Source organism: Chelonia mydas, chromosome 12 (assembly GCF_015237465.2).
Source record: "Chelonia mydas isolate rCheMyd1 chromosome 12, rCheMyd1.pri.v2, whole genome shotgun sequence".
NCBI classification, from domain to species: Eukaryota; Metazoa; Chordata; order Testudines; family Cheloniidae; genus Chelonia; species Chelonia mydas.
Genome location: NC_051252.2, coordinates 6138331 through 6165774, shown reverse-complemented (window position 1 = coordinate 6165774; position 27444 = coordinate 6138331). Strand labels below are relative to the sequence as shown.

The window sequence follows — 27444 nt, the reverse complement described above, 5'->3', positions numbered from 1 at the left end:
ATTGATGCCTCCCATCTTCTATATCCTCTCCCATGTTAAGTGTTTTATTAATCAAAGCTACCTGGAAATTCAGTTGTTAGAACACCCCCCGATATTTCCTGCCAGAAGTGCTCTACGAGCAACTCCGAGGGGGTAAATTTCAGCCTCCTTGTCAAAGGCCACCTCCCCCGTTAGACCCAGAGAGAGAAGGTCTGTCCGTCACTCTTTAGCTTGCATTACGGACATAAGTTTGCTAACATTAATTTTGTTAAGACTGACACAGAATGGAAACAACACTCACCCAGATTGGGCTGAGAGGAGAAAGGCTGGTTTAGAACAGGAAAACACTGTGCTTTAGCTCCTGTTCAACTGCTCTGCTAAAGCTCCAAAGGAAAGGAGCAATTGTTAACGTTTGTGTTATTTTGTGCCTTTCCCTACAAGTGGCTGTTCGAAGGCTAGTCAGAGCTGGAACAGGTTCTATAAATATACAAATAACGGAGTGAATCTTTCCATTGTGTGCAGATAAAACTGAATGATTTGCGGCTCCTGGGAAAGCTGGCTTATTTATAAGAGACTTGCATGAAGGATACAGACCCATCTTCCGGGGATGAGCAGTACGCATGGAGAGCCACCTTGGGGTAGATTCTGCCCCCGGGTTTGAAGTTGCCCTGTATGATGTGGCTAGTGCACCTCTAGCCACAGCACTGCTGGGCCTCTGGGGAGCAGGCAGCCAATCCAAGTGCAATTCAGAGGCAATATTAACATCTGGGTTGCTAAAGAGATTCCTCAGAGCTTTTTAAGTCCAACCATCTGTGAGTGAAAGAGCACCATCAAAGGAGTGAGATGCCTGGACACACTTACAAACAGAATCAAATGTTTAATAACTTTCAAAATATGAGTATTACATCCATATTTAGAGCACATATAAAATAAAGATGGAAAACCAGGAAAGGAAAAACACATTGGTATCTTTGAGAGGGCACACTTAACCCTGTAATTCCACACCAGATCCTCTCTTCAGACACGCTACTCTCATTTACTTGGTAATTCCCCCAAGCAAGGCAAAGATTAGGTACTGTGTCACTCGCAGTGTTTAGACTCTGCTTTTAGGAACAGCCAGATAAATACTCTGATTCTGTGCTACCTATGGACGTACAATGCAATTCCAGTACTGTATTATTACATGGTTAGTTGTGTCCTGCCCAGGAAAGGGATACCAAATTATTCAATAGTTACCCTATGCAGAGTGCATTTAGCTAATTGTGTTTCATTAGGACATTCTCCTCCACCTGCCTTCATGTTCATACCGAGCCATGGCGCGTTCCTCGTGTTTCTTTCCAGTGCAGTTTATTGCTGAGGGGGCACAAAGGGGACAGGATTATTAAGCAATTAGCACCTGACACTGCTATTCCAACGTGCCCCCGTGCTGCGTGTAATTGTACAGAAGGGAATGCTCCATTGGCAGCCTTAAACGATCTTCATTGCTGGCCACATGCTATTGCCATGACCTTTGCAGCATATAATTGTTAACCCAGCCCTTGACCTACCCCGAAACAAACATCAGTCTACTTGGGGCGGGGAGAGAAGATGCACACCCTTGAGAAGTTTCTCCAAGTTCCTCCCTGTCTGTCTTATTCCACCCAGCCCAGAAGCTCTTTCATCATGAGGGTGTCTGGTCAAGGAGGGCTGGACATTAATCTGTAAAGCCCCTCGATACTGACCCTGAGACTAGACTGATCACTGAAGAATGATCCAGAGGGCTCTTCTCCCACTCACCCCAAGGACACTGCAGCGCCTCTCCCTACGCGACGGCAACATACTCATCCTTCGTCCCCGCCCACAGCAATGATGCTCCCAGTGTCAGAGGGACAGAAATCAGAGTGGAACTCTATGGGAGTCAAGGTAAGTGACCAGGGAAGGAGGAAACACAGGCGAACACCTCTGCTTGGATGAGGGCATCAGCAGCAGCCAGTTTGTCAACAATTCTATCATCTCTCACCAGCGAGAGGGGGGCAGCTTCTGGGGTTCAACCCCAGAACGGGATGAACCGAGACAACAGCAGGGGAATCATAAAATACCAGGGTTGGAAAGGACCTCAGGAGGTATCTAGTCCAACCCCCTGCTCAAAGCAGGACCAATCCCCAACTAAATCATCCCAGCCAGGGCTTTGTCAAGCCTGACCTTAAAAGCCTTTAAGGAAGGAGATTCCATCACCTCCCTAGGGAACCCATTCCAGTGCTTCACCACCCTCCTAGTGAAACAGTGTTTCCTGATATCCAACCTAGACCTCCCCCACTGCAACTTGAGACCATTACTCCTTGTTCTGTCATCTACTATCTCACACACTCCCTTCCCCACCAAATTTGGAAGGCCTCGTTCTAGGGGTGGGGAAGGGAACTGAGTCGCCATCTCCTTCAGTGCTCTGCTTCCTGGGGAAGACTGCCAATCAGTAAACAACCTGAGATATTGCTAGTGATTTTAATAGCCGGGAGCCAGTGATTGGCGTAAGTGGCAAGGGCATGTTCCCTACTGTGAGCAAAGGGAAAATGTTTTTCTGATACAAATATCATGTGAAGGCCTCTTATTGCTAAGACATCAGGAAGGAGGAGGAAATGGTCGACAAAGGAGAGAGATTTTTGTGATGGCCCTAGCTGCTGCTTCCTCACTTCTCCCTCATCAGGCTAGCTCACCTTGGCCTTGTTCTGAACAGGGAGGTACAGCTTGAACTCTGCTGGAAGCTCATCCTCAGAGTAGAGTCTGTCAGAGAAATACACCCTCCGGATGCGACAGTTCGCGTGGATCTGGTGATGGAAAGACGGAGAGAATTGGCTGCATCTTTAACATCCTCTCTTTATACTTCTCCCCTTCAGCTTGACAGTGGTTTGGCTCACAACACACCCTGTCCCCACTCGTCGATTACAGAACTCTCCCATCATCTAAGAATCCCAGATCCAGAAAATCCACTTTGGTGATCAGTGCTGCAGGCATTATGCTGATCTGCTGACTGCCCCAGACGCCTTGTCAAGTCTTCCTGGAGGTATCCTATTCCCCCATCTTTCTTCCTAGTGGCTTTAAAAGGTAGCAGCTCCTCCTCCACCCTCTTCTGAAGTGTCCTAGCCACCCATCATGCCCTTGGTTTTTATAGCTGGATGTCCCAGTGTCTCATGAAATCTCAAGTACTGGGCTGAAAACGGACTAAAAAGGGGTCATGATAAACAGCAAGGTAGCTGTTTAGGGAGGGCGAGAGCCTGGGAAGCAGTGTTTAACTGGGCCATATATAATGACCGGAACATCTTTCAGAGTTTCCAGTACCTCTGCTCATGTGATTGGCACAGGCTCGGAGATGGAAGCAGAGCTGGTTCTTGTTCTGTCCTATACTAGCACCTTTCATTCTTCAGGAACACATTCAGTAGATGGCACATGTCTGGGAGCTGGCTAAAGAGATCTGGGCAGACCACTGGAGACTCCACAGAATCAGCTCTGCACTGGCTGCCAGATGACACAAGGTTCCTCACAATTACCCCCATCTCTGCTCTCTACTGCTCCTTTCTTTATCAGAGCCCTCACTGTTGGTGAGAATGGCAATTCTGCCCCTCCTTAAGATTTCCCTGCATAGGAATGAGAATAAGGGCTTCCATCCTACTGGCAGATGCGTGCCTGGCATCCCAAATAGACTTAAATACCACCTCACCCCAGAGAAAGCATCTCCCAAGCTTCCTCTCGTAGCTGAAGGCTGGTGAGAAGAGACCATAGATGCAGCTAGTTCCATCATCTGAGAAGCAGCTGAATTAAGGGTGGGGCAGGGCTGAAGCCCAATATAGTCACCCATCACTAATACATGAGGTCACGAGCACCAGTGCTGCTCCCCTCTAATGGTGCACAGTTAAGACAGGTAACTGGCTAAGAAGTCAAACAGGGTGGAGTCCAGGCCCCTGTTCTGCTTGGACTCCAGCAGCCCAATCTCCTGGCTAGCAAGAAGGGAGACTGCAGGGCATGATTTCTACGGCTATGGAGGGCGGGGAGCCCTGACCTCTGAGAAGTAGGCTCCCCGGCAGCAGCTGGGCCGTTTGGCCTAGCTCATACCTGGACCCTCAGGGTCTCGATGTAGTTCGTGCCATAGGCGCGGCGTGTGAAATCGGACAGGTTGAACTGAATCTGGTTCCAGCCGTCATCGAGCCGCATGGGCATGGTGCAGATGAAGGGCTTCACCCGGGTTGTGCTCTGGTAGTTACTTGCCCGGAAGCGCCTGCGCACATTCTTATCATCCAACACCTGATGCAGAGGAAAAAGACAGCTCTGCTGACTTCTGTATCTCCTTGACAGGCTGAGTTCACTCAAGACAGGCAGTCTCCAACCCAGAGTCAGACTCCAGGAGGTGCAGTAGAATAGGACTTTCCCCTCCACTTTACAGCTAGAATATTAAGAAGTCAGTGCCTAGATGCAACATGAAAACCTGGGTTTCAAACATGGTCACTACCTTCGCTCATGGCCCTAAGACAGGCTGCAATGGTAGAGAGGGCTTGATACTAAGGGGCTGAAGGGGAAAAAAAAAGGGAAGATCTTGTGGTTGATGCACTGGACTAGGATATCTTGCTCTGCCACAGACTACCTGTGTCACCTTAGACAAGTCACTTCATCACCATACTAATAATCCCTAGCTCTTCTATATGCTTTTCATCTGCAGATCTCAAAGTACTTCATAAAGGAGGTCAGGATCAATATCCCCATTTTACAGATTGGGAAACTGAGGCACAGAGGGGGAAATGACTTCCCCACAGTCACCCAGGAGACCAGTGGGGGAGCCAGGAATAGAACCCAGGTCTCCTGAGTCCCAGTCCTATGTTCTGTCCACTAGACCACCGCTAACTAGGGCCAATGTCAAAAGGGGATAATATTTTTCTATCTCACAGAGGTGCTAAGAAGAGATTCATTAGTTTCTGCAAAGTGCTCAGATATTATGGTGATGGAGTCATGAGTCTCGAGACAGCCAGCTCCCACTCTCTTTATACCCAGCAGTTACTGGGGGCTGGGGAGATACTCCCCCCTCTAACCCCTACCGAGGCAGCTCTGCATGTTACCCCACTCACCTGCACTTCAAAGGTGAAGTATTTCTTTAGGTTCTTAATGATCATCACCAGGAAGGGCAGTTTGATGCCCAGTGTCTTCTTTGGGTCAGCAGGGCAGGTGATGTACGTGGTACTGGGAAGGAGAGAGACACTTAATATTTCTAGCTCCTTATCTCAGTCTGCCTGGTACATGGCAGATATATCAATAGAGCACATTCTGAGACAGATCCACATACAAGAGGAATTAGCCGGGAAGCCCTTCTGCTAGATTTAAGCTTTCCAGGTCTAAGGAGTACACAAAATTGCAGGTCACTTAGAGACACCCTTCTGGTTACTACCTTGCATGGATGCGCTATGCTCCGCTGACACCCTTCGCAATTCCACATGGTGCACCAGTATGCTACACTTTGATCATATGGGGTACTAAGGGATGGTCAGCCAATCAGATTACCCAAACACACCTAGCCAGGCAGATCGGCCCAGTGGGGGCCTCAGTGAAAAGGTGGACTGTTCTACTCCAATGGGGAAAATACTGGAGGGTGGGGAGGACTAGGACAAAACCACCATTCAGTTCAAATACACTCTTCCTTCCCCACCAGGTTAACAGGAGACTTCCAGGTTATCATGAGAGCTTCCTGTTCCCACTTCAAGCACACAGCACTAGACCCTCCCTCAGCCCTTGATCTAAGCAGGTAGCACCCTCAGAACAAAAGAGCAGTAACTCCCAAGCACTACATGTGTTTAAGAAAGCATTAGAGGCCAGACAACCCCACAACTTCGGGCCAAAGGTCTGACAAGCTCTAAAATCCATGTGTCTTGTAAACAAAAGCCTCTTATATTTTAGCTTCCTACTGCTACTATGATGCTTCACTCATCCTCAAGTCTTTAACTGAGGGAACAATTGGGTCTTAGGACAATCAGATGCAAGAGACGGTGCACTGCTTTTGCTACAATTCAGCTCTCCCCTGGCACTAGATAACCCATGGGCTACAATGCCCCAAATTGTCTCTAATAAAAAACACAAGTTATATAAGGAGAAAAAGAAAACACCTGGCTACTACTAGGACTTGATGAGAGAGGGGAGACGTCACTGGCAGTCAGAGCTCAATTTGCATCCAGAGCTCTATAAGCATTTTAAAAACTCCAGCAAAAACCAAAATGTCTTGGAATAAAAACAGAGCTTGAATGGGACGTGCCACAACGGTGCTACAGAAGGGGCCACTTGATTTAGAAAAATCTCACCAATAAGCTCTAGGGAAAAAAAGAGATGAATAGTCTTTGGGAAAGAGAAGATGACTGAAGCGGCACCATGATCATTCATTCTGTTTGAAGTGCTAATGCTCCATAGCGTGTTAGGAAAAAGAATGGTCTCTTACTCTACCTGACATTTGTTCCTTCAATCTCCAGCACCAGTGACTGGATATCGTTATCAGTGATTCTTTTGATATGGCCATTCCGCACCTAGAACAAGAGAAAGTGGAACAGTTTGTTAGCCACGGGAGAGATGAAAGACAACTGCCATTCCTGAAGTGCAGGGGAGATCTCCCAGCCAAGAAGAGTACGCTAGAAAGACATCCCACAAGAACTTCTCTCGGCAGTCACATGAAGAAATCAGATGGACACCTTCCGTCATCCCATACAGCAATTACTACTACAGGACACGCTGCCAGCAAACGCCTTTACTGAGAGTCTGCAAGGTCCAATCTCATCTCCAAATGCTGACATCAGAGGCCAGAAACAGTACCTTGACAAACAGTACAGAGCAAAATGCACGCTGAGTCATTCGGATGCATTTAAGTCTAGTATATGAAGGCCCAAAGAATGCTCAAGCCAGACAAGTACTAAGTTAAACCAAACCAGGGAAAGGAGCGAGAGGTTGTAGCAAAAGGTACAGGAAGCCCAGGTCAATTTCTTCCCTCCTTAATCCGTGACTCCTGCAGGCCAGCACACCCTCTCCACTTACAGGACTTTTACCTCCTGTATGCTACTGCCCATTGCTAGGGCAGGACACTGTAGCCTGGCATGGTCAGGCAAACAGCAGCAACAGATAAGAAAGCCTGTTTAAAGTCACACTAATAATGCTCACCACTGAGGTCACATGCAAGGTGCTTGTCACGCGCTGTTCAATGCCTCTGGGAAGGTCTGAGACAAGAGGCATTAGCTGCCCTTGCAGGACATCACCTGCTGCAGGTGAATGAGTTACCAGCTATGTTGGGCCCTGGGTGTGTGGCGAATTGGGCACGAGAAGCTAGAGGGAACCCCCCCTAGTGGATGCCCATGCCCCTCACAAGGATTTAGGACAGACTCATGGCTGGCAGCACTGAGTTCAATGGGCTGAGGTGAGACCCTCAGAGGCCTCATGACCCAATTCAGACTACTCTCTCTCTGACTAATCATGGAGTAAGGCTAGAGGGGGGGGAAAAAAAAGCCATGATTTAGAGCTGATATGAGATCTCCAATGATCCAGTAAAGTCAGTCACAGCCAGGTCCCTGCACAGTGCAGGAAGGCCAGAATAGGAATCGGCATAGTAACTCACACTTGCTCTTCTCAGCAACCAACTTATGCTGAATCTCAGGGTTTGACGTCATTTTTTAACAAAACAGCTCGTTCCACATTTAAAAAAAAAAATTAAAAAAAAAAAAACGAGATCTGCATTTAAAGGCACTTTGCTAATGAAATCACCTTGTGCGGAATCAGCACATTGCAACCGTGTGAATCCATGATTCAACTTATATCGCACCACTCTGCTGCTAAAATACAGAACCACATTAACCATCTAATGGGAGGAGTCCAGTCGTACGTAATAAAACGATTTACAAAACCAGCAATTCATCTTCAAACTGCTTAGTCAGTTTCTCTAGATGGACCTAGAGTGGATAATAATGTGTGTGTTTGCCAAAAGAGAGAAATAAGGAGCCCACCTCTCTCTGGTCTTTAAGGATGTCTCTATTCAGATCACCTGAAATGGATGCTGGTAATGGTAGGAATGCTAGCATGGATTGACAGACCATATTTTTAATCCCATTCTGAGCCATCACAGATAAAGACGTTAAGCTGCCAGAGAGAGACTCCTCAAGGGATAGCAGCGTATTCCTGTTCTCCAATCCTATGCCTCTTCTGCACCAAATACATCTCCCATTTATTTATAGGTCTGTGTAAAAGAAACTAACATGGCAATGTTAAGATTATTTGATGTTTGTGTTACCTGCAACTGGAATCATCCCATTAGAAGACTAATGTGGGGTTCTATATATTAGGGAAAGTAACACTGTTAGCTGGGTTAGATAAGAATACCTGCTCTCAGGCTACATTACAGCTTTCACCATTGGTAGGCCCCTTCGTTTTTGGTTTTGATTTTATTTCATTTTTCCTGGGAATTTATCAGTGTTTATTACCACAACAACAAAAACAGCTGAAAAATCGGTGCAAAAAATATTAAAAATTGTTCTTGGTAAATATCAGGGTTTAGTTTGGCGGACAGAAGGACCGGGGAGAAAAGTATTCAGTAGATGAATGCTTTGATTAACAGAATTCAATGTGGTTGGCTGCAGAATTAAAACAGAACTCAAAACACAATGCCACTTCTGAGTTTAAGAAAACAATATCCCTTCAATCTCCAATAAAACTTGTTTGAATAAACAGTTTACTACTGTAGACTTAGAACTATATTAACATTTAATAATTGGGCCCAATATTTAAAAATATTTATAAACACTCACTGTGTTATGTGAAGTCCTTCAGTGTGATTTCCCAAAGTCCTGCATAGCATAGGCTCGCAGCAGTCTTTTTAAGGAGTCTTTTCCAAGACCCAGTCTCCTACAGTACTGCATGTAGCTAAAACATGTACATGGTGGGCATGAGATGCATCAGTACCTTCAGATGCACACACACTTCAGAGCTTGCCTGCGTGCCTGTTTGCTTATTGTGTGTATCTTCACAACGAATACAGAGCTTTACTTCACCAGGCAGCTTTGCATACACACACAGGCTAACATATTATCGTAATACACATCTCATGCAATGTATTTTAGTTTCCTAACAAAACAAGTTATTTTTTATATATTTGAAGGATACAAAAGTAGGGTGAAAAATCAGAGAAAAAATATTACTTTTGGTAAGACCCGGGATTTTTTGATTTAAAAAAAAAAAAAATCTGTTTAAACTGAAAATGAAGGGGCTTAACCATTGGTAATCCCAGGACTGTACCATTGGTAGGCCAAGATTTCTTAGTGACGAAAAGGGGAAATAGGGAAGGTTCAGTTTTCGGATTTTCTCGTGAGACTGCCAGTATGGATGATAGTTCATTAGTTAATCAATGTTTGACTAGTAAAAGAATGTGTTCTTTTCCTTCTGCCACCAGGTCAATTTAGTGCAACGTGAAATTGACTAGTCATGGTCGGTGAAAGCCAGTTTCTCTCTCCAAACACAAGAGACACATTGAATGATCACAGAGGGAACGTGTTTCTTCTCACAAAACTTTCCTAGGAGCAGGATGAGGAGACAAGAGGAAAGATGTAAGGTAGGCAGGACAACAGAGAAAGCATGGATGAGACAGCCAAGCAGGGCAGAGGGCATAGTCATGACATGCATCCAAGGGCGGAATATAAAGAATTACAAAGAATTTGGGATGCCAACATTTAGAGATGAAGTAGACTAGTCTACAAAAACAACAACAGCTTGTTAGGGTAGTAGATGAGTTGATTAGCTATCAAAACCAAAGTGGGGTACACAGAGAAAGCAGCATAAAACACACACACAACCCCTTCTCCAAAGGACTCTATTGGCACTCAGACATTGAGCCCCCATCCTTCCCTAGAAACTGGGGGAAGTGTGGGGACAACCAGCTTGTTTCACAAAGGCCTCTAAAGACTCATCAGAACCAGGTTATCAACCAGAGCTAATTTGACGCTCCAAAGAGAAGACAGCTGAAAGGCTCTGGATACCATTACTTAACACCCCATCCCACGCAGTTCACTACCCCAGAGGCTGACATCCTGATAGCAGTTAATACTGATTACAGCAGCATTGCTCAGCAAGAGATCTCTTGATGTCGTGGAAAGAGAATGTTTATAACTATAGATTACAGCAGATGCTCAGCAATGACCAGTGCAGTTAAAGGAAGGGGTTTTTGTTGCAACTTTGAATGCTCAGAAGTTACACTTCCAGAAAAACTAATTTTGAGCTAACATTTGCTATACATTGTCACATCCCAAAGATGACTTTTTTGGGAGTAGAGGGGGAAAAAAAATCCTATCAAGTCCTATTTTATGCAACTGTGGATATTATCATCCATATAAATGGATAATCCTAGTCTGAGTTACACTAATTTACTAATTATTAACCTGCCTGCACTCTAAAGACAATCAAATTCTTATTCACACACTCAAAAATGGCTGGACTTCAAAGGATGCAACCATCTTTAAAAAAAAAAAAAAAAAAAAAAAGAATCAGTTTTGTATCGACATATTTTTTACCTACTATTGTTACTAGTAACACCTTGGATCAGTGTAACTAGAAGATTGGAGAAATATAAGATTAACTCAGCCCTTGATAGAAGAATTCAAGTTCAGTCCAAGTGGTGAACAGTGAATTAAATAGGCTGAGGGAGACCTCTAGAGGTGCCAACAAGTATTTTACTGCTGTCCAGCATTAGTGCAGACAGGGGTAGGTCATTTCTGCGGCTGGAACCATGCTAGCAACAGCTGTGTTTAAACTCTGCTGTTGCTAGCATCATTTCCCTGACCACTGTAGGCGTGGCTTCTCCTCCCCCTTGAGAGTCATGCTAGTCTGACTGTGCTATATTCCACCCATACACGGGTATAGCAGGGTTTTCTAATGTAGTTCCAGAAAACGGTCCCTTCCACACTGGTCAGGGAAACCATGGAAGTAACAGCTATTTGTATTCTGTGGTCAGATTCCAAGAGTTATTTGGTATTCAGGTGAATACCAAAGACTGTCAATACACTGCATTGCTAGAGAACAGCATTTGAAGTTGCTCTACCTTTTAATCTTTAATCTTTCAGTTCAAGGAAAGTCTCAGTAGTTCCGTGCTTGGAGAAATCATTCAGAGAATCAATCGATTTGATAAGTTCCGTTGAACAGTTTCTATCCACTGTAGCAGAACAGCTTGCAATGAGTTCCCCTGAGATCAGAGAGCCAAGGGCTCAGGAATGAAGAGAGGTTCTGATTAACTAAGTGTTAAAATGGAGATGGTGACAGTGCCTTGCAAAACAGGTCTCCCAGAAAGGCGCGGATGACTCTGAAATGGCAGGAGATGAACTCCCTGAGTAAGTGATCTGAAGACTGATCTGCTCTGAACAAAAACATCTAAAAGAGCTAGAAAACACATTCTGTATTTAGGGGACTCTGGTGGCTGTTCTGGCAGGATGGTGTTGGGATAGGCACTAGCTCTTCCTCTATCTTAGAAAGCAAAGGATGTCCACTTCAATTTTCAGTGGCATAATCAACTTTGGACTCCAGAAGCAAAGTCTGTGAGCATGATGCTAAGTACAGAGCAGATGAGTGAAAGAGCTGCCCTCATTGCCCAACCACCTGCCCAGAGACTAACTGCAGCCCATGGGGGGGGGGAGGGGGAGGGAGAGTAAAAGAGAAGGAATGAAAACTAACTCATAAGGAGAGTTGAAAGCCACACTGTTCACACAGCATAATCAAGGAAAGGTTTCCATTGTCCACATTCGTCTATGTAAAGTGAAAGCTTCTGTCAGGGTTCCTTCCCCACTCTGAACTCTAGGGTACAGATGTGGGGACCTGCATGAAAGACCCCCTAAGCTTATTCTTTCCAGCTTAGGTTAAAAACTTCCTCAAGGTACAAACTTTGCCTTGCCCTTGAACCGTACGCTGCCACCACCAAGTGTTTTAAACAAAGAACAGGGAAAGAGCCCACTTGCAGAAGCCTTCCTCCCCAAAATATCCCCCCAAGCCCTACACACACCCTTTCCTGGGGAGGCTTGAAAATAATATCCTAACTAATAGGTTAGAAAATCATCAAAGACCCAAACCCCTGGATCTTGGAACAATGGAAAAATCAGTCAGGTTCTTAAAAGAAGGATTTTTTTAAATCAATCAATTAATTTAAAGAAAGAAAGAAAGAAAAAGGTAAAAATCACCTCTGTAAAATCAGGATGGAAAATACTTTACAGGGTATTCAGATTCAAAACAAAGAGGATCCCTTTCTGGGCAAAACCTTAAAGTTACAGAAAACAGGAATAAACCTCCCTCTTAACACAGGGAAAATTCACATAAAACAAAAGATAAACTAATCCACCTTGCCTGGTTTACCTCTACTGGTTGCAATATTGGAGACTTGGATTAGGATGGGTGGAGAAGATGGATTTCCGTCTGGCCTCTCTCAGTCCCAAGAGAGAACAACCACATAAACAAAGAGCACAAAGAAAACCTTCCTTCCCCCAAGATTTGAAAGTATCTTGTCCCCTTATTGGTCCTTTGGGTCAGGTGCCAGCCAGGTTAGCTGAGCTTCTTAACCCTTTACAGGTAACAGCATGTTGCCTCTGGCCAGGAGGGATTTTATAGCACTGTATACAGAAGGGTGGTTACCCTTCCCTTTACATTTATGACAGCTTCCAAGATATTTAGAAAGACTTTGCCCTCTCCTCCCACCCCCATCTACATTAAGAAAATTGGCATAGATGTAACTACATCAGTATAGTTACACCAGCACAGATCCTCGATGTAGACAATCTGTACCAACACGTAGTAGGGTTTACACCAGGGCAGCTTACCTTATGTTACCAGTGATTACATCAACACAGGTACATCAGTGCCAGTTTCCTTAACAGACAATGCCTAACAAGACTACTAGCTCTTGACATATTACAAGTGAACCCAGATCTTCAGGAAATGCTAAAAATCTCGAAGACCCCTAACTGTAAGCAGAGTAAGAGTGCAGGTGAAAGAGTGACAAACCCATTTACTTTTAAAAATAGATTATTAAAAGAGCATTTTAAGAGTAGTTGTAAGATGGAAACTGAGGTTCAGCTGTGCAGGGTGCCACAGTTGAGAGGCATGTCCCAACTTTAGTCTAGTTCCCAATGGACATCGACCCCCCCATCACAATGACCTGGCCCAGAGTTCAGCGCACTTCACCATGACAGACAAGTATCTGAGTGGCCCAGCACTCGGGAGAATAATAGGTCAGCAGGCAATGTAAGAGCATTTGCACAATTCCCACCCAGACTATCCATCTCTAACCAGTGCTGTCACTCACTTAGGCCATGTCTACACTGGGGTCATAGAATCATAGAATATCAGGGTTGGAAGGGACCTCAGGAGGTCATCTAGTCCAACCCTCTGCTCGAAGCAGGACCAATCCCCAATCAAATCATCCCAGCCAGGGCTTTGTCAAGCCTGACCTTAAAAACTTCTAAGGAAGGAGATTCCACCACCTCCCTAGGTAACGCATTCCAGTGTTTCACCACCCTCCTAGTGAAAAAGTTTTTCCCTAATATCCAACCTAAACCTCCCCCACTGCAACTTGAGACCATTACTCCTCGTTCTGTCATCTGCTACCACTGAGAACAGTCTAGATCCATCCTCTTTGGAACCCCCTTTCAGGTAGTTGAAAGCAGCTATCAAATCCCCCCTCATTCTTCTCTTCTGCAGACTAAACAATCCCAGTTCCCTCAGCCTCTCCTCAAAAGTCATGTGTTCCAGTCCCCTAATCATTTTTGTTGCCCTCCACTGGACATTTTCCAATTTTTCCACATCCTTCTTGTAGTGTGGGGCCCAAAACTGAAGACCCACTAAATCGACCGTTCTCTAGTCGACTCCGGTACAAGAGGAGTAAGGTAAGTCGACTGGAGAGCGTCTCCCGTCGACGCAGCGCAGTGTAGACAGCACAGTAAGTCGACCTAAGATACGTCAACTCCAGCTACGTTATTCATGTAGCTGGAGTAGCGCGACTGATGTTGACTTACCCCAGTAGTGTAGACAAAGTCTTAGAATCATAGAAGCAATAGGGTTAGAAGGGTCCGCAAGGGTCATCTAGTGAATGTCTAATTTCCTGCCAAGATGCAGGACTTGGGAGCCCTTACATTTTAATGAGACCATTACAAAAGGAAAAAGAACGGCTTACAGACCTCATGGTTAACAACATCCTTATGGGCACAAGTATTTCTCTTAGAATAGCACTTCATCCACTGGCTCCTCTAGATGTGTTGTTTATTTCGGCCCTGATCCTGCAACTAACTGCTTGCGAACAGGCTGCTGCTATTAACTCCAATGAGACTCCATGCAGGCACAGCAATCTTCTCACATGCAAGAAGCTGCATGACTGAGGCTTTATAAAGCTAGCATTTCTTACAGCCTGGATGTTGGCCGAATAGCGTTTAAAAAAACAGCAACATTTCTTCGCCCTCACAGGGGTTTGCAACACAGTCCACTGTAGTATACTAGGAAAGCACCACGGGGCTCTCATTCAGACCACAAATGGGCCTTGTTTTATTTAATATATCTAGCCCACATCCCTGAAGCAGCACAAGGGATCCCTGTAACAAAACACACCTCCAATTTAACGGGCACCTCCAAAAAGAAAAAAGAAGGGCTCTTGCCTGCCCCCAACCCAACCCTCTTTTTGGGCTGCTCTGTGATGTACAGAGAAGGCCTGAAATGGTTTTTATAAATAACAGATGTTTTCCTGCCTCCTAAGTTACATTAGAATTTCAGGTAATTATGAATGGACAACTAGTGAGATTATGTCGTCACAAGAGACTGAATACTAAAGCAATTTTGGGGGGAGAAGATTTAGTCAGACTGTTTCTAACTTATTTTGGGGTTGGTTTTTGCAGATCATCAGTGACTAATGAGTACTCTGGGGGAAAGGGATGTCTCTGTTAAAGGTTCAACACCTGCAAGAGCTGACAGACATCTGAGAGGCCTAAAAAGCACTGCAGCAAAACCAAAGCTGACATTCTTGCCATTTCTATGTAGGAAAGCGTCTTTATTTTTAAGACTTCTTTACACATCCTACAGTGGGGGGGGGACGGACACCATTTTTAACTGCCCTTTGCAGGCCACTTTTAAAAGGAACATAAACAAAACAAAAGCATCTTTGGCTGACATCCTACTGCTCCAAGTAATACCCAAGATGACTAACTGACAGAGCAAAAAAGAATTACCTATTTTTCCCCGGGTTGTTTACTTTGACCATTTGACAGCATATTGCTTAGTCACTTTAATTTTTCCAGTTGCTATACGAAAGACCCCCACAAACATGGGGTGCTAACCATAGTGAAATAATTAAACTTTTAAAAATAGAAACATGCTATTTTCAGACCACAACATTTGGCAAGGAGATTTGGGGGCAGGGGTAGAAACAGATACTTATTTGTATCTCATTTTCTAAAATTAACTAGATTTTACACTGACTACTTCATATTGTATAGTGTGCGGAGGAAAATTTTTCTTCTTGAGGACCTCAAAGTGCAGTATGAGTCAAAGAGAAAATGGCAGACACTAAACTTGGTATTCCTAAGAAGAGACGCTGCCTTATTAACACACAATCACTCTTGGGACAAGGACAAGATCTCTGCATTAAGGATCAAAACTGGTAGAAGTTCCGAGGATGGTTTCTTATATTTCAGAACACTGTATGCTGCTGCTTATCATTAGGGCTTCTATTTTCCAGTGTTTGTTTTTAGGAATTTTTCAGTTGTACACAGATGCCCCAAAACTGCATGTGTGGGGCGGGGTTCCCGGGCTCCCTCTTTGCATACAGATGCTCCCCAACTTACGCAATCGTTCAGTTCCGGAAAGCCTTGCATAACTTGAATTTTGCATAAGTCCGAAACGTATACCCGAATGTTACGGAGAAAAAAAAAAACCCCACAACTCCTATTTCTAGCTTACGGAACTTTTTCCGTAAGTGTGAATTTGCGTAAGTCAGGTCTTGCGTAACCCGGGGGGTGTCTGTATACGGTAATGAGTAAACTCTTTGTAATCCTCTCTAGTGCGCTTTAACGTAATACTATTTTAAAGTGCACTAGGAAACTGTTAGTGTGCACCAGCAGGGTCAGCATGGACCAATTAATGTTCAACACAGTAGCGAGCTTTAGAAATCAAACCGTCACAGTCTGCATTACTGCTCTGTGCAGGCAATCCTTTAGATACAAGTAACCATTTCTGGGGTTATTCCAGATAAACCCCTGATTTCTTTTTGGAGAAGGAGTTGTGGGGGGCGGGTATGGGGGGAGTTTCTTATCAATTAAAACAGAAAATCAGATGCTTTCCTTATTACTTATAGGCAGCAGCCTCCATGACACCTGTAAACGACGAGCTGTGAAGTAGTTTCATGGATGGAACAAAAGTTGGCTAGCTTTTGCAGAAGTGGCTCTGCAAATTAGAAGGTTACAATACTATATTATTGAAAGAAAAAGCCTTTCAAGCAATGGTATTTGAATGCTGCACAGCCAGCTCCAGTCACTATGCCAAAGGACAAGTAACATGCATTGCCTACAAGGCAGCAGGAGCTCACAAGTTTCCTGACTGAGACCCAAAGAAAGATCATTCTGTGACCGTGCCTTCCCCCAAGAGACGATAGCCCTGGCCTATCCTGGCGCACCCTGCCCCATGCATGAAGACATACTCCATTTGGAGGGCAGCTTGTCAGGAATGGGCTCACTCCTCCAGGAACTGTCCCAGAGCAGAAGAGGCCCCCCACCCCCCGGCGTAGACCTGCCAAGCAACCAGTGATGGCCAGGCCTGGGATGCAGGTTGCCAGGCAGCTGGTTGCCATAGGGACAGCAGATTACCCACCTCTCAGGATCTGACCGGGCACAGACGCGGCACTGAGACCCCTACGACCCGGGGGAGGAGTCCGTGCCCCCGCGCAACCCACGCGTCCCAGAGACCGCAGCCCGCCCCCGCCACAAAATCGGAGCCACGAGCGGCTTCTTGCTGCCACCACCCCCGGGAAGTGGTGCCAGGCACGGGGGCGTTGGAGGAGCCCGGGGCGCTTCCCTCCCACCCAGCTCCACCGTGCCCCAGCCCGCCGGTACCTTCCTGTCCCAGATCTGCAGGGGCCCGGCCCCGATCCCCCCCTCGAGCCCCGGCACCTTCTTGTCCCAGATCTGCAGCGGCCCGGCCCCGATCCCCCCCCGCCGCCGGCACCTTCCTGTCCCAGATCTGCAGGGGCCCGGCCCCGATCCCCCCCTCGGGCCCCGGTACCTTCCTGTCCCAGATCTGCAGGGGCCCGGCCCCGATCCCCCCCTCGGGCCCCGGTACCTTCCTGTCCCAGATCTGCAGGGGCCCGGCCCCGATCCCCCCCTCGGGCCCCGGCACCTTCTTGTCCCAGATCTGCAGCGGCCCGGCCCCGATCCCCCCCCGCCGCCGGCACCTTCCTGTCCCAGATCTGCAGGGGCCCGGCCCCGATCCCCCCCCCGCCGCCGGCACCTTCTTGTCCCAGATCTGCAGCGGCCCGGCCCCGATCCCCCCCCCTCCGGGCCCCGGCACCTTCTTGTCCCAGATCTGCAGCGGCTTGCTGCCGATGCTGTAGAGCACGGAGAGGAAGCCGCTCTGGAACGTGTTCTTGAACATCCCGCCGCCGGGGAGGGGAAGGGTCTCGCGGCCGGCCCGGCCCGGCTCCCTCCGCTCCTCGCCGCCGCCGAGCCCAGGCCACCCGCTCGCCGCGCGGAGGGAGAGGTTGGGTCACCTGCCCCCCCCAGGAAGGGGAGGAGCCTGCATGAGATTCTTCCGCGCCTCACAATGTTCCCCGTGATTGGCTCCGCGGCGCTTGGTTCAGCCCCCTTCCGCCGGGTCGCGCACCGTCACCAAGGAACTACTTTCTCCTGCAGCCGGAACTACTCTCCCGCCCCGCGGAGGGGCCGTGTGTTGTCGGCGTGCGCGTTGCTACGGTAACAGCCGCACGCCGGGGTGCCCCGCCCCTCAGGCAGAGCGGGGGAGGGGGCGGAACCCTAGACTCTCAGGGTTGGGAGGGAGCTCAGGAGGTGTCTAGTCCCGCCCCCTGCCCGGAGCAGGACCAATCCCAACTCAGTCATCCCAGCCAGGCCTCTGTCAAGCCCGGCCTTAAAAACCTCTGAGGAAGGAGATTCCACCACCTCCCTAGGGAACCCCTTCCAGGGCTTCACCACCCTCCTAGCGAAATAGTGTTTCCTAATATCCAACCTAAACCTTCCCCACTGCAACTCGAGACCATTTCTCCTTGTCCTGTCCTCTGCCAGCACTGAGAACAGTCTAGATCCATCCTCTCTGGAACCCCCCCCGCTTCAGGTAGTTGAAAGCAGCTATCAAATCCCCCCTCGTTCGTCTCTTCCGCAGACTAAATAACCCCAGTTCCCTCAGCCTCTCCTCATAAATCAGGTGCCCCAGCCCCCTAATCATTTTCATTGCCCTCCGCTGGTCTCTCTCCAATTTGTCCACATCCTTCTTGTAGTGGGGGGCCCAAAACTGGACACAGTACTCCAGATGAGGCCTCACCAATGTCGAATAGAGGGGAACAATCACGTCCCTCGATCTGCTGGCAATGCTCCTACTACTACAGCCCAATATGCCGTTAGCCTTCTTGGCAACAAGGGCACACTGCTGACTCATATCCAGCTTCTCGTCCACTGTAACCCCTAGGTCCTTCTCTGCAGAACTGCTGCCGAGCCATTCGGTCCCCAGCCTGTAGCGGTTCATGGGATTCTTCCGTCCTAAGTGCAGGACTCCGCACTTGTCCTTATTGAACCTCATCAGATTTCTTTTGGCCCAATCCTCCATTTTGTCTAGGTCACTCTGAACCCTATCCCTACCCTCCAGTGTATCTACCTCTTCCCCCCATCTTAGTGTCATCTGCAAATTTGCTGAGGGTGCAATCCATTGTCAGGGTTCCCTCCCCACTCTGAACTCTAGGGTACAGATGTGGGGACCCACATGAAAGACCCCCTAAGATTATTTTTACCAGCTTAGGTTAAAAGCTTTCCCAAGGCACAAATTCTGCCTTGTCCTTGAACAGTATGCTGCCACCACCAAGTGATTTAGACGAAGAACAGGGAAAGGACCACTTGGAGTCCTATTCCCCCAAAATATTCCCCCAAGCCCTTACACCCCCTTTCCTGGGGAGGCTTGAGAATAAACAAATGAGCACAGACCAGCCTTGGATTTTTAAGACCCAAAAAACCCAGGCAGATTCTTAAAAAATAGAGCTTTATTAGAAGAACAAAAAAAGATAAGAGAACAACTCTGTAAGAGCAGAATGGAAGAAGATAATCTTACAGGCAGTCAGATTCAAAACATAGAGAATCCCTCTAGGCAAAACCTTAAATTACAAAAAGACACAAAAACAGGAATACACATTTCCTCCAGCACAGCGAATTTCACAAGCCAAAACAAAGAAAACCTAATGCATTGTCTAGCTAGATTACTTACTAACTTTACAGGAGTTGGAGGGCTTGCATCCTTGATCTGTTCCCGGCAAAGGTATCACACAGACAGACAAAAGCCTTTCCTCCCCTCCAGATCTGAAAGTATCTTGTCCCCTCATTGGTCATTTTGGGTCAGGTGCCAGCCTGGTTACCTGAACTTCTTAACCCTTTACAGGTAAAAGGACTTTGCCTCTGGCCAGGAGGGATTTTATAGCACTGTATACAGAAAGGTGGTTACCCTTCCCTTTATAGTTATGACACCATCCCATCATCCAGATCATTAATGAAGATGTTGAACAAAACTGGCCCCAGGACTGACCCTCGGGACACTCACTTGTTACCGGCTGCCAAGTAGACATGGAGCCATTGATCACTACCGGTTGAGCCCGACAATCTAGCCAGCTTTCTATCCACCTTATAGTCCATTCGTCCAGCCCATACTTCTTTAACTTGCTGACAAGAATACTGTGGGAGACTGTAACAAAAGCTTTGCTAAAGTCAAGCTATACCACGTCCACTGCTTTCCCCATATCCACAGAGCCAGTTATGTCATCATAGAAGGAGGAGCGGGGGAGATTGGGGGAGGCAGAGGAGGGGTGGAAGATGGAGGGGGAGGCTGGGGGAGGCAGAGGAAGGGGAGGGAAGATGGAGGGGAGGGGGAGCAGAGGAGGGGTGGGGAGATGGATGGGAGGGGGAGGCAGGGGGAGATAGAGGCAGGGGAGGCTTAGGGAGATGGAGGGAAGTGGGAGATGGAGGGGCAGGCAGATGGACGGGAGGAGGTGGCTGAGGGGAGGCAGAGGAGGGGTGAGGAGATGGAAGGGAGGGGGAGACTGGGGGGTGAGGAGATGGAAGGGAGGTAGAGGAGCTCGTTCTGGTCTCCCTATTGCAGTTCCCTCCCGGTGCCGGGGGAGCAAAATCGCTGGGCTGGAGCATGGTGCTGCATTTTGGGCTGTTGAGACCCTGCGAGGGTTATGTTTTTCCCCTGCTTGTTTTAGCCTTCGCAGCCCCCGGCAGGACAAGCCTTGCTTTCCTGCTTTTGCTGGGGGTCTCAGGGGAGGACTCAGAGCTGTGAGTGGGAACGCTCTCCACCCTTAAAGAAGGCGAGCGGGCTGCTGAATTTTTGACAAAAGAGCTTTTCTCCCAACTCTTTATACAGGTGTTGGAGTTTAAATTAGTTTGTAACAAAACCAACAAAAAGTCTTCATAAGACTCTCGTTCTCCCATCCCTAAATCGGGTCTCATGTGCTTGCCCTTCTTCTCCTACCCTACTAGCGCTTTGGTCATCTCGAGCAGGGGTTCTCAACCTTTGTCTTTCTGAGCCCGCCCCCCTGTGCCCACTCTATAAAAACTCCACGGCCCACCTATGCCCCAACAGCTGTTTTTCTGCATATAAAAGCCAGGGCTGTCATTGGGGGGTGGCAAGCAGGACGATTGCCTGGGGCCCCACACCGCAGGGGGCCCCGTAAAGCTAAGTTGCTCAGGCTTCGGTTCTGCCCTGGGCCCCAGTAAGTCTAATGCCAGCCCTGCTTAGCGGACCCCCTGAAACCTGCTCTGGTTGAGAACCACTGATCTAGAGAGTGAATTGCTAAGGTAACAGAACAAGCAGAACCAAAGAACTCCCAAACCCCACTGAGTTTTCTTTGAAAACAAAACACCCTTCATCATCACAAAGAGGCAAAAAAGAGGCCCCCCCCCTTTTTTTTTTCCTTTGAAATGTTGTAGGTGAGCACCAAGATTTTTTCATTTTATTTTTTTATTTAAAAAAATTCAGCTAGTGGACTGGAATAAAACATGAATAGTCATATACACAGGCCCTGATCCCGCACACATTTCTGCACATGCTTAACTATATTACATAAGAACGGCCATACTGGGTCAGACCAAAGGTCCATCAAGCCCAGTATCCTGTCTTCTGACAGTGGCCAGTGCCAGGTGCCCCAGAGGGAATGAACAGAACAGGTAATCACTCAGTGATCCATCCCGTCGCCCATTCCCAGCTTCTGGCAAACAGAGGCTAGGGACACCGTCCCTGTCCATCCTGGCTAATGGCCATTGATGAACCTGTCCTCCATGAACTTATCTAGTTCTTTTTTGAACCCTGTTACAGTCTTGGCCTTCACAACATCCTCTGGCAAGGAGTTCCACAGGTTGGCTGTGTGTTGTGTGAAAAAATACTTCCTTTTGTTTGTTTTAAACCTGCTGCCTGTTAATTTAATTTGGTGACCCCTAGTTCTTATGTTATGAGAAGGAGTAAATAACACTTCCTTATTTACTTCTTCCACACCAGTCATGATTTTATAGACCTCAATCATACCCCCCCTTAGTCGTCTCTTTTCCAAGCTGAAAAGTCCCAGTCATATTAATCTCTCCTCACAGGGCAGCTGTTCCATACCCCTAATCATTTTTGTTGCTCTTTTCTGGACCTTTTCCAATTCCAATACATCTTTTTTGAGATGGGGCGACCACATCTGCACGCAGTATTCAAGATGTGGCCGTACCATGGATTTATAGAGAGGCAATAGGATATTTTCTGTCTTATTATCTGTCCCTTTCTTAATGATTCCCAACATTCTGTTCGCTTTTTTGACTGCCGCTGCACATTGAGTGGATGTTTTCAGAGAACTATCCACAATGACTCAAGATCTCTTTCTTGAGTGGGAACAGCTAATTCAAACCCCATCATTTTATATGTACAGTTGGGATTATGTTTTCCAAAGTGCATTACTTTGCATTTATCAACATTGAATTTCATCTGCCATTTTGTTGCCCAGTCACCTAGTTTTGAGAGAACCTTTTGTAGCTCTTCACAGTCTGCCTGGGACTTAACTATCTTGAGCAATTTTGTATCATCTGCAAATTTTGCCACCTCACTGTTTACCCCTTTTTCCAGATCATTTATGAATATATTGAATAGGACTGGGCCCAGTACAGACCCCTGGGGGACACCACTATTTACCTCTCTTCATTCTGAAAACTGACCATTTATTCCTACCCTTTGTTTCCTATATTTTTACCAGTTACCAGTCCCCCAGAGGACCTTCCCTCTGATCCCATAACAGCTTACTTGGCTTAAGTCCCCTTTGGTGAAGGACCTTGTCAAAGGCTTTCTGAAAATCTAAGTACACTATATCCACTGGATCCCCCTTGTCCACACTGACTCCCTCAAAGATTCACTCTCATAGTTCCATTGACTTCCGTGGGGCGGCACACAATGCATAAAATACTCCTGGGGGAATTCTACACCACGGCGCAAGGCAGAATTTGTGCAGACTTCATGTTCTCCACAGAATTTTATTTTTTCCTGCAGAATTTGTGATTCTGATAGCGAGGCAAAGAGAAGCAATGAGAGGGTCACACGCCCCTCCTAGCTCGCCTCCCAAGCAGTGGTCACATCGGGAGCAGCTGGGGGAGACATAAATCATCACCTTGGGAGGGTTGGTCATGCATGCAAGACTCTGTCCCTCTCACTCGCTATTATGGTGCATCCAGTGCAGAGGGGCAGGCCCCAGGATGTTTATGGGGCAGGCCCAGCCCTTGTGAGCCTTGCCACCGAGTCCATGTATTGTAGGGTGTGGGAGGAGGGCTGCAGGATGATCCCTCACCTCTGTGCAGCCAGTTGCCTGCACTCCTCACTGGGAGACAGCCATGGGCGGCGGGTATAATAGGCCAGGGGAGGCTCTCCCCCACCCCGGTGCTGCCGTGGCTGCTGGACCCCTGGTTGCGGGGTTTGGCCATGACATTTTTGCTTTATTATGCCCCATGCAGGTTCTGGGGCGGCTAAGGAGGCACATACCATTGCACGGGGCATATCAAAAAGGGTCTTCTGACAGGCGCTTTCCCCTGGGAGGGCTGGGTCTGGGGAGGGGAGGCACAGCTGCGGCTGACCTGGGGCTCCTCTGGGTGCAGGCTCGGCGCTTCGGCCATCCCGGGGCTCCTCTAGGCTAGGGATCTAAATAGCGAGTAAAAGAAGTAACCATTTAACCTATTGAAATTCAATTGGGTAAACGGTTAATGGGGAACTAGGGGAGCGGTGGCGCTGCAGCCCCCCTCGTTTTATGTGAGGCTCCCCCCCATCCCCGCATGCCTGGGATCCCTGCACTCCCCCCTTCCCCATGTGCTTAGGATCCTGGCTGCTGGCCCCGCACCTGGGGCTCTGCTGCTGTCAGCGCCTGGCATCCGGGGGTGGCCGCGGAGCCCCGTGCGTGGGGCCAACAGTCAGGACCCCCAGTGCAAGCAGGGCTGCAGCCGGACCCTGGGGGCATCGGGGTGGGCAGTGGAGTTTAATCGTTAACTGGAACCAATAAGCATCAAGCTTATCGGTTAACCCAGGGATCGGCAACCTTTGAGAAGTGGTGTGCCAAGTCTTCATTAATTTAAGGTTTCGTGTGCCAGTAATAAATTTTACATTTACAGGGGCCCCCTGATGGAACACCCAGACTGGCAGCAGGCTGAACGGGGCCAGCGGCCGGGACACCGGCTGGCACGGGCCAGCGACCGGAACCCCAGACCGGCAGCGCGCTGAGCCTGGGGTTCCGTCAGCCAGCCGGGATCCTGGCCAATGGCACCGCTCATCCCGCTGCCGGTCTGGGCTTCCGTCCGCCACCTCTGCCCACCGGGGTCCCGACCAACGGCACCGCTCAGCCCGCTGCCGGTCTGGGGTTCCGTCCGCCAGCCTCTGCCAGCCGGGGTCCTGGCCGCTGGCCCCGCTCAGCCCGCTGCCGGTCTGGGCTTCCGTCCGCCACCTCTGCCCACCGGGGTCCCGGCCAACGGCACCGCTCAGCCCGCTGCCGGTCTGGGGTTCCGTCCGCCAGCCTCTGCCAGCCAGGATCCTGGCCGACAGCACCGCTCATCCTGCTGCTGGTCTGGGGTTCCGTCCGCCACCTCTGCCCGCCGGGGTCCCGGCCGCTGGCACCGCTCAGCCCACTGCCGGTCTGGGGTTCCGTCCGCCAGCCTCTGCCAGCCGGGGTCCCGGCCGCTGAGCCCGCTGAGCCCGCTGCCGGTCTGGGGTTCCGTCCGCCAGCCTCTGCCAGCCAGGATCCTGGCTGACAGCACCCCTCATCCTGCTGCTGGTCTGGGGTTCCATCTGCCAGCCTTTGCCAGCCGGGATCCCGGCTGCTGGCACCGCTCAGCCTGCTGCCGGTCTGGGGTTCCGTCCGCCAGCTTCTGCGAGCCGGGATCCTGGCCGACGGCACCGCTCATCCTGCTGCTGGTCTGGGGTTCCATCCGCCAGCCTCTGCCAGCCGGGGTCCCGGCCGCTGGCCCTCTCAGCCCACTGCCGGCCCAGGGTTCCGTCCATCCAGGCCGGCAGCGGGCTGAGCGGGGCTGGCGGCCAGGACCCTGGCTGGCAGCAGAGTGCCACTAAAAATCAGCACGCATGCCACAGGTTGCTGACCCCCGGGTTAACCGGTTAAACTTTATATCCCTACTCTGGGTGGGGGGTTCGGGACTTTGGCCAGCCCTGGGCTCCTGTGGCCAGGGAGGGGCATGCTCTGGGCTTCTCTGGGCAGGGGGGCTTGTGGCTGCGGCCCCAGGGCGGGGGAGGAGGAGGTCTTGGGGCTCCGGGCAAGGTGAGGGTGCGGGCAGAAGGCTAGCCTTCCCAAAGGGGGGCTCCACCCGCCGCCCATGGAGACAGCCCCAGTGCATGCCCCTTGCCTCCATTGCTGGGCATGCCCTGCAGAGGCATGGGGCTGACACAAGCAGCTGTGGGGAAGCCGTGGGGAGCCTTGGCCAGGCCCTGCCCTTTCCCTTAGTCTCCATGAGCAGCTGACTGGCCGGCATGGCATCAGGCTGGGATCCTGTGGGGAGTCTGGCCTGCCCCGGCAGGGCAATGAAGTGAAGGAGCTTGTCTGAGCCAAATCGGCTAGAGCCTGAACCAGCGTGAAACAGAGCTGCATGGGGGCCTACCTTGCTGAGCCTTGGCAGCCGTGCTGGAACCGCCACTCCAATTGCTTCTAACCTAGGGCACCTGGGTCTCAGCCAGGCCGTTTCTTTCAAACCGTGGTTGAAAGGAAGGGGAGAAACTTCTTCGCCAACTAATACCGCCCCCCCCTCTAACTCTGGGTCTCAACTTTTCCTAGTGTGCTTTTGAATTCAGTAACTTCATTTATTAGAGGAAAGAAGCAGGAGGCATGAAACATGTAAAACTAATCAGAGGGGAAAGTGTCCAGGTCTGCTATGCTAATGTTCAACGGTCTTAAATATATCTGTTGGTTCAATTGGTTTATAGGTAGATGGAAAAATGGCTAGCAACAATGAGCGGTTTTGAGGTTCCAGAGTACCCAGTTTTGCTCAACTGCTAAAAAAGAACTTACCTGCTGAACCCCCTTTACGTTTATTAAGTTGATTTGCTTCTAGGAGTGGCCTTTCAACACTAATACAAACAGCTTTGTAAAACTGTAATGAAAATTAACCTGCCTACACATGCCATCATTCCTAAGGAAAAACATTTTCCTTACCCTTTTTTTTTAAAAGAAGATTTTGAGGGCAAATAAAGTGTTAGAACTATTAACTTTAATTAACTTTGATGTTTTTCCTCTTTACTTTGGAAATGTCAGTAAGACATGCTCTTTGATCTTTTCTTACTTATACTCCTGGGGGAATTCTATAAGGAATCGATTTGTCAAAAAAATTTCCTGAATCTTGTTTGTTGTCTCTATTGTTACAGACATACTTGCTAACAGGGATTTTGAAATAAGCTACCAAAATAATTGGAAGTGGCATGATTATATGGGGTTATTTTGACAAAATATGCAGAATTTTAAAATATTACATGCAGACTTTTTAATTTTTTGGCACAGAATTCCCCCAGGAGTAATGCAGGTGCATTAGTCTTGCAGGATCATGGCCTTAGAATGAAAGCTCTTTGGGGCAGGGATTGTCTCTCCTTTATGCATGTGTAAAGCTCCTAGTATAATGGGGTCCTGGCTGGAGTCATTAAGTGCTACACCAATAGAAATATTAATACATTGATGATGTATTGTTACATGAGTAATTAGTTGCCTCCCAGGAGCTGAGGCTGCTCTTCTGGGATAGATCACCAGGAGCAGGGGTTTTATTTGTTAAAGTTTTTGTGAAGTGGCTCCAAAATAAACTTAGAAGAGAAAAATACACACAGCCCTCCCCAAGAACCTAGATTCAGGGTTCCCCAGGCTCCCCATTCTCTCTCCCCGTTTACGAGCAATGAATACATTTCCTTTCCCTATCTGTTCTGTTCTTTGGCAACCGTGTGTTGCTGCGGATCTCTGAAGCACTGAGGTCCATAATTTTCAGGAGTAAAAAAGATTTATATGAAAATTCATGCTTGATAAATACCAAGCCAGAGAGAGACCTTAAAAAGAAAATCAGATTTGATGTTTTCTCCCAGCGAGGGGGCACACTCACCTCTCGTGAGCGTCCTTCTGTCAGGTGTGTGCAAACCTGCACTCTCTTTCTCTGCTCACAGTGCCTGTGAGTACTGTCCAAACTTGTCAAGAGGGTCTTCAGTGGCCCATCACATGAAGGAATCCCATCTGGGGTAAAAGGTCCAACAGGGCCTATCACAGTGCCCTTGTCAGTATCTGCAGCCCTGTCTCTGGGTTCAGTTCTCAGCCTCTTTTGGGCTAGCTTGAAGTCTGTGTCTGCCCTGGTATAGAGCTGTAGCCCCAGGGCTTTCTCCTTGGAGACTCTTTAAGTCCTGCCCTTCACCTGGGCCTCTAAACAAGCATTATCCCCTTCTTGGAGCTGCCACTGTCCAGGCCCGCCCACTCCGGGTCCCAACCCAGGGACCCTACAAATAGCAGCCACGTGCTGCTTCCTGTCATAGTTGCTGCAGCTGTTGTTCCCTGGGCAACTTTCCACATAGCGCCTTCTGCTTCACCCTTATCTCAGGGCTGAAGTTCTTCCACACAGCATGCCAGTGTCACTAGAACCCATCTTCCGGCTCACCCTTGAACTCCAGCAGAGAGCACCTTGCTTGCTCCTCTGGTCCCTGCCAGGAACTGACTAGCGCAGGCCGCCTTGCAGC

General features: G+C 48.6%; 1 protein-coding gene across 2 annotated transcripts; it reads right to left on the bottom strand.

Moving 5' to 3' along the window:
• Positions 1-836: 836 nt before the first annotated feature.
• Positions 837-17784, bottom strand: CFAP20 (cilia and flagella associated protein 20). 2 transcript variants are annotated; one of them, XM_037877795.2, is made up of 6 exons: positions 17533-17784; positions 6427-6506; positions 5067-5178; positions 4063-4251; positions 2670-2780; positions 837-1332 (listed from the first exon to the last, which is right to left on the bottom strand). In XM_037877795.2, the coding sequence occupies exons 1-6, from the start codon at positions 17614-17616 to the stop codon at positions 1327-1329; spliced, it is 582 nt and encodes a 193-aa protein (XP_037733723.1). In that variant the 5' UTR covers positions 17617-17784; the 3' UTR covers positions 837-1326. The 2 variants fall into 2 exon arrangements, with proteins under 2 accessions (XP_037733723.1, XP_037733722.1); XM_037877794.2 differs by lacking the exon at positions 837-1332 and having other exon boundaries at positions 2661-2780; positions 17533-17756.
• Between the last annotated feature and the right edge of the window lie 9660 nt (positions 17785-27444).